The sequence below is a fragment of the Clupea harengus genome, chromosome 18 (genome assembly GCF_900700415.2).
Source record: "Clupea harengus chromosome 18, Ch_v2.0.2, whole genome shotgun sequence".
NCBI classification, from domain to species: domain Eukaryota; kingdom Metazoa; phylum Chordata; class Actinopteri; order Clupeiformes; family Clupeidae; genus Clupea; species Clupea harengus.
This window is the reverse complement of record NC_045169.1, coordinates 13424106-13431605: the sequence shown is the minus strand read 5'-3', so window position 1 is coordinate 13431605 and position 7500 is coordinate 13424106. Positions and strand designations below refer to the sequence as shown.

Sequence of the window (7500 nt, the reverse complement as noted above, 5' to 3'; positions counted from 1 at the left end):
AAGTCAAAGATGCTGGCTGCTGGTGTGGCTGAGGTGGATTGATCTGATTGATTGATTGATTATTCTCCGCAGTGGTGAATAAGTCGAAGATGCTGGCTGCGGGTGTGGCTGAGGTGGTTCTGAAGTTTTTGCAGTCTGAGATGCCACCAGTCCAGTTTAAACTCCTGGGAACTTTACGCATGCTCATCGACACGCAAGGTACACACACACACACACACACACACACACACACACACACACGTTCAGACATTCATACAGAGGCTCACAAAAAGTGTATTAAATATATTTTTATGTATACGTGTTGATGATTTCCTGTGTGTGTGCGTGCGTGTAGCCGATGCAGCGGATCAGCTGGGCTCTAACTCTAAGCTGGTTGAGAGGCTGGTGGAATGGTGTGAAGCTAAAGACCACGCAGGAGTGATGGGGGAGTCCAACCGTCTGCTGTCTGCTCTTATACGACACAGCAAGTCAAAGGTACACACACACACACACACACACTTACAAACACACTCACACACTCACAAACACACTCACAAACACACACATGTAGTGTTGTCATTGTGAACGTGGTGTTCGATCCGTGCATCTTGATTTGATGCTGAAAGCATTTACAGCATTAATGTACATTTTCAATAAATTCTCAAAAATCCCAAGCAATTAATAAAGACTTCACAGTGTTGATAATGATGATGTGTGTGTGTGTTCACTCACTCAGGACGTCGTCAGAACAGTCATTCAGGGCAGCGGTGTCAAGCACCTGGTTACCATGGCAACGAGTGAGCACATGATCATGCAGAACGAGGCGCTGGTGGCGTTGGGGATCATCGCCGCACTCGACCTGGGTGAGTGCCAGAGGTCAAAAGGCATACTGACCTCATGGTGACATCTATTCTGTCCCCATCTGGCCGGGGGTGTGTGTGGGTGTGTGTGTGTGTGTGTGTGTGTGTGTGTGTGTGTGAAGGAGGTGCTGGGGTCTTTGGCAATTGGATGATACAGTGTGACACAGTCTCAGTCACACACACACACACATACACACACACCCTCAGGATGAGTCAGTGTCTATACTGTGAGTTACAAATGAGGGCACAGGTAACCGCATCAGGGTTTATCTTTTCATAATTACAGGCCATGCATAATCCTGCTGTATAAGGCTAATGTGTGTGTGTGTGTGTGTGTGTGTGTGTGTGTGTGTGTTTGTGTGTGTGTTTCAGCTCTGGCGGAGAAGGACTTTGTGGGGGCCAATCTGGTGCAGATTCTGCACAAGCTGCTGACTGATGAGAGGAGCGCCCCTGAAATAAAATACAACTCTATGATCCTCATCTGCTCCCTGATGGGCTCAGGTACACACACACACACACACACACACACACACACACACACACACACACACACACACACACACACAGGGCCGGATTAAGACATTTTGAGGCCTGGGGCTAATTACCAGGATGAGGCCCCTATATCGCCCCTATATGAGGCCCCTATATTTTTTTTAAAGCACAAAGCGACGATTGACGACATTAAAGAAAGGTTTTTTTTATTGCCAAGGCCATTTTTTTTCTTCAAATTGAACAATATATTAACTGTAATATAAATACATACAAAACACTTTGCTTCCAACTACAGCTTCAAACTTTTTAACTTCAAACTATGAACATTATATTAACTGTAAACAACGGTTTATAGTATACTTAAATAAATATAAATAAATACAAAAAACAGCTTCAAACTTCTTTTGCAAAAATATGAGCATATTTGCCTTTGGAGTCAAAAATGTGTTATTTTGTTTGCATTTATTTCATGAAATTTCACCATTTGATGATTTGTTTATACCTATCTTTTCTATCTTGTTTATAGTTAATCTTGTTACTTGAACACACTGAGTACGAGAAAATGTGTACTGCCCCTTTAAGAGACTACCGTTGGTAGTTTAGCTGTCATGTCCGTTTATTTTTCAGTCTTCGGTTGCTGATCTGCCATTGACTCTTGTCTTCTCTCCCCTCTTTTCACGCAATTATTTTGTTGCATTTGCTGCACGTCGCGATGTTTGAATGTTTTTGTGCGAAATACAGCCACACTTTTGACCGTTTACCTTTCGGTATTTTCTCTGTTAAAAGGTTGATGGCTAGCTCTGTTTGTGCCTGCCTGCTCTTCACTGTCATAAAACTGTTGCTATGAAAACACCAATGAGCGTGAGCGACACAGGACAAAGTTTACATTGGGAGCTGGGGCAGTTTTACATGTGCCCCACGGAATCTGCCTAGCGACCGTGTTCAATTGGCTCAGGCACCGAAATCTGCGTTGCATTTCGGTCCGGGTAGGTACCGGTTGTATTGGAACCCAACCTTATTCATGACACGCACACAAACCCACGCCAGGTGCACTGACACATCAGTGCTTTAACGTCCACAGAACAACTCTATAAATATGATCAGTTTAAAGCCAAGGACAAAATGTATGTGTGTAGTAGGCTACACTGTAGACAATAATAAACCAATAATGTAAATGTATACATATTTCCATTTATTCAAAAGCAAAAACAAGGCTAAACAGCCAGGGAATGACCATTATAGGTTACTCAAAAACCCAAACACAAGAAGGCATATAGATAGATAGATATAGAGTGCAACATCTCCAGGGTGGAAAGCATTTGAATTAGCTGACATACAAACAAGCTATTTAAAAAACTATTTTACAATAATGGAGCCATGTTGAGTGTTGGCAGCCGCGGCCTAACATAGAACAAACATGTGACTCACCATCATCACATCAGTGATATTAAAAGGCCCGTTTTCTGCTCTTTCTCAATGCAAACTCATCAATGAGCTCTTCAAAGTCCAGTTGGCGCAGTATGTCATGCTCTATTGACATTAAAGTCAAATTGTTCAGTCTGTCCTCGCACATTGATGTCCTCAGTCTATGCTTAATAATTCCTAATTTGGAGATTGACCTCTCCCCACTGGCATTACTAACGGGCAATGTAAGGTAAATCCTCAGCGCTTTGTCCACATTTGGGTAAACACTTTGGAGATGCCTCTCCCGTATTAATGAAAGTAGGTTTCTCGGTGTTGTTGGGTCAGTTAGAGCAACTCGGGAGAAATTCACAAACTGCGCTAGTTCGTCGGGAAAGTCATCCGCTGGATCTGCGTTGTATTTGGTCTGCAATCTGACACTTTGTTCACGTATTTCACTGAGGGAGAGTTTTTCAAGTCGAGTAAGAAATCCAAAGTATTTGCAGGTTTCTTTATAGACTGCATGTGCTTTCTTTGACCGGACATTTTCGCGCATTATTTTTCTTTTCACTCTGAATTTTTCTAACGTTATGCGCGGTCCCTCACTCGACATCGGGCAACCTGAGGCCCCCTAGTGGCGAGGCCCAGGGCTGCAGCCCCTAAAGCCCATTGTCTTAATCCGGCCCTGCACACACACACACACAGAGACAGAGACAGAGACACACACATACACAGAGACAGAGACACACACACAGAGACACACACACACACACACACACACAGAGACAGAGACAGAGACAGAGACACACACACACACACAGAGACAGAGACACACACACACACACACACACACACACACAGAGATAGACACACCAACACACACCAGACACACAAACAAACACACACACACCAGACAAATGGACACACCCCAGACAGACAGACAGACACACACACCCCAGACAGACAGACAGACACACACACCCCAGACAGACAGACAGACAGACAGACAGACAGACAGACAGACACACACACCTCAGACAGACAGACAGACAGACTTTTAAAGAGGGACTTTGTCTAACTGTGTGTTGTCCTCCTCCTCCCCCAGAGCCCCTGCATAAGGAGGTGCAGACCCTGGCCTTCATAGACGTGGTGTCCAAGCTGCGCTCCCACGAGAACAAGACCGTCTCCCACCAGGCCTCTCTGACAGAGCAGCGTCTCACGGCGCAGAGCTAGGGGACTACCACACGCACGCACACACACACACACACACACACACGCCCCTCCCCCCATCACACACACTCTCCCTCACACTGCCTGCCTCATTAACCCACCGCCGCCCCCAGAGAACCCCTCACTGTGTGCCCCCGTTGTCATGTGCCAAGGTGCCCCCCCTCCCCCAGGCCCCCTGCCAGGCGCATGGCCGCACGGTAGAGAAGCAGGTGTGTGTGTGTGCGCGCAGGAGCAGGTGTGTGTGTGTGGGCGCGGAAAGGCAGGAGCAAGTGTGTGTGTGTGCGCGCAGGAAGGCAGGAGCAAGTGTGTGTGTGTGTGAGTGTGTGCGCGCAGGAAGGCAGGAGCAATTGTGTGTGTGTGTGTGTGTGTGTGTGCGCGCGCAAGAGCAGGTGGTGCCTCCGCAATAGAAACCGATACAGAACAACACTGAAGACCATAGCTGTGACCCGACCCCTCAATAAGAGCAACAAACAGGAAGGGAAGAAGACTAATACTGCAATGACGTCAAACACAGACACACACACACACACACACACACACACACACACACACACACACACACACACACAGACACACACAGACACACACAGACACACACAGACACACACACATAAAACCCTACATGTGTCCAGCCCCGATTCCAATATGCATGTTTCTTAATCCAGTTGATGGTGTATCTGTGTCAGCCATGTTGAAACCCACCCATATTAGGATGATTACATACATACATACATACAGACACACATACACACACACACACACACACACACACACACACACACACACACACACACACACACACACACACACACACATACACACATACACAAGACACTTGATGGTGTATCTGTATCAACCATGTACAAACCTACCCATACACAGATAACTACACACACACACACACACACACACACACACACACACACACTCATAAGTACACACAGTTGATGGTGTATCTGTGTCGGCCATGTTGAACCCCCCTCGCCCAGGCTGTGCCCCTGCTGTGTCTGTAGAGTTGAGTAGTGTTCACTGTAAGCACTCGGGAGCGCCTTCTGGGTCCTAGCGCCCCCTGGATCATTTCCATATCCACTCTTGAAGTCACAGTGCTGGGAATGTGTGTGTGTGTATGTGTGTCTGTGTGTGTGTGTCTCTCCTGTCACTGGCCTGCTGTTTGACATGAGTTATAACGACAGTAATATTCCTGTACCAACACAACAAAGCAATCGTGATTAGGAGGAGTGTGTGTATGCTCAGTAGAGCGCGCGTGTGTGTGAGGTGCGGCTATTTATTTTATTTTATGTTTTACGGGAAGGGGAACAAGGAGCAAATCGGAGAGCTTGAAGCCTGGAATCAACAGCTTTGATTAACCACAAGGACTGTGTGTGTGTGTGTATGTGTGTGTGAGAGAGAGAATAGATAAGAGTTGGTGCCATCTATAGAGAAAAGGTGTGTGTGTGTGTGTGTGTGTGTATGACTGTATGGGTGTATTGGCTCCTTTAATAAGGTGGCATTATGTATACATTTGGTTCTGTGGTACATTGTTTTTGTTTATTTTATATTTTAATTGTTTATTTTGCCAGATGAATATTTTTGCATGTGTGAAGTCACCCCCACCCCCTCACTCTCCCAGAGAGGGTGGTGTTCAGACACATCCTCCCTGCATGCGTCATACTGCCTCCACATCACTAGGGGGCGTATGCGTCACCTCTCTGTCAGGTAGGACCTGGAATTTATCGACTAAACCAGAAGAAGTGAGTTTTTATGGAGCAATGTGTAACCGCATCAGAGAATTAGGTTTAGTCTAAAGTTCAAATAATTGTTAATAATAAATGTTCTGGAAGGGTTGTACATTTGAATGGATGAGATATTAAAGAGGATTGCTGGTGATGTGACGGTGTCTTATTGTGTTTTTTAACCTGGTCTAGGTCTATGCACACCTCACACTCCTAGCATTCACACACTCAGTGACTGGTGAGCCACCAACCCACCAACTGAGCCTCTGGATGCTTTAGCGAACTTAGTCATCATCGATCAGTCATTTCACCGTCTGTTCTTTGTGTTTCTGAAGGGCGCTGTCATAGCTGCAACTGACACACACAAAATCGTATTCAATTACCAACACATTCAAATGGAATAAAATTAAACATGCTAAAGCCAATAGCTCCCTATAGCCTAAATGAAGCCCATATTCAGCTTTCTTGGTGTCAATCTCATGGTTATTAAGTTCACATTGTCAAAAACACAATAGCCCACTCAGGAAGTCTTTTTGTCATGTTTATTAACACATGTAGATATTTTACAAGGCCAGCAGGTTAAACAAAGAAGGGCAGGAGAGGTAGTCACTATAGTTACCGGCTGTTCTCGTCTAGACGTCTAGTCAGATGTGTCTGGACATCGAGCTGTTTGAGCCCCCTAGTGGCGGTCGGCTGTATTTTCCCCATATGCTCCTTTTTGAGCATGAACATGTTTGTGGTTAGCTGTTAGCGCTTAGCTTAGTTTCGAAGAGTGCTGCTACTGGGGCCGGTGGTGCCTAACAGAGACTAGCTATCAGAGGGCTGAACAAGTCCCATCTAGCATTTCACCAAAGGAATTCATTCATTAGGGACAAATTATAAGTCAACAAACGGCTGAGGATAGCGGCTAACAGAGACCTATCAAAGAGCTCTGAACAACAGACCGGGACTCTAGCATCCCACCACAGTATTCATTCATTTAGGACAAAATGGTCAGTCAACAAACTCATTTCTTTTCACTAGTAAAATCAAAATACATGGTTAAAATGTGTTAAAGGAAAATGCGTGGAAAAATATAAACATATAAACAAAATCTATGAATGTAATGCTGTTTTTTGTTTGTGATGACGATAACTGTGGACCAGGAGTTACAGCAGTGGACCAGGTTTTTAACTCACACACACACACACACACACACACACACACACACACACACACACACACACACACACACACACACAGAGCTCAGGCCTACCGTGGAGTCATGAGGAATAAACGATTCAGAGCTATTGGACGCGTGAAGAACTGAACACACACAATAACGCCGCTCCAGAGCTATGGGGCTTGCGTTGTTGAGTGGTAACTGAATGGCTGCTGAAGGCTAGCACACACACACACACACACACAGACTGAATGGCTGCTGAAGGCTTGCACACACACACACACACACACTCAATGGTTGCTGAAGGCTTGCTGGTCTGCTGTGATTCGCTCTGATCATCATGCCCTGATGTATTCAGGACTCTATGCTAAGTTATGCCTGGTGGCTTAATAGTGAACACACACACTAACTAAGCTAAGTTATGCATGGTGGCTCAATAGTGCAATGAAAAGCTCTGCTCTGTGACCATGTATCGACTCCAGGCATTCATTTAGGTAGTCAGACGACAAAAGCTAAACAGAGTAACTCTACATACAGAGTTCCCTCAACATGTGCTTCTTGTTAAGTGCTACTAACACACTGTGTGGTTCCTCAGTACTTACTCGAGCTAGCTGCTCTGTCCAAAAAACAAAACTTACATCCA

The 7500-nt window shown here is 45.4% G+C and overlaps 2 protein-coding genes across 4 annotated transcripts in view; one reads left to right on the top strand and one right to left on the bottom strand.

Moving 5' to 3' along the window:
• rap1gds1 (RAP1, GTP-GDP dissociation stimulator 1) overlaps nucleotides 1-4012 on the top strand; it is a 24515-nt gene extending 20503 nt beyond the window's left edge. For both annotated transcript variants that reach the window (XM_031584663.2, XM_031584664.2), the window contains 5 exons: nucleotides 73-198; nucleotides 335-474; nucleotides 716-842; nucleotides 1212-1340; nucleotides 3838-4012. In XM_031584663.2, coding sequence (XP_031440523.1) covers nucleotides 73-198; nucleotides 335-474; nucleotides 716-842; nucleotides 1212-1340; nucleotides 3838-3965 — 650 coding nt within the window. In that variant the 3' untranslated portion in view covers nucleotides 3966-4012. The remainder of the gene's footprint in view (nucleotides 1-72; nucleotides 199-334; nucleotides 475-715; nucleotides 843-1211; nucleotides 1341-3837) is intronic.
• Nucleotides 4013-6223: 2211 nt separating this feature from the next.
• Nucleotides 6224-7500, bottom strand: part of tspan5a (tetraspanin 5a) — a 25838-nt gene continuing 24561 nt past the window's right edge. For both annotated transcript variants that reach the window (XM_031584843.2, XM_012818998.3), the window contains one exon: nucleotides 6224-7500. This exon is cut by the window's right edge and continues 1130 nt beyond it. The gene's annotated coding sequence lies outside the window, so the exon portion shown is untranslated.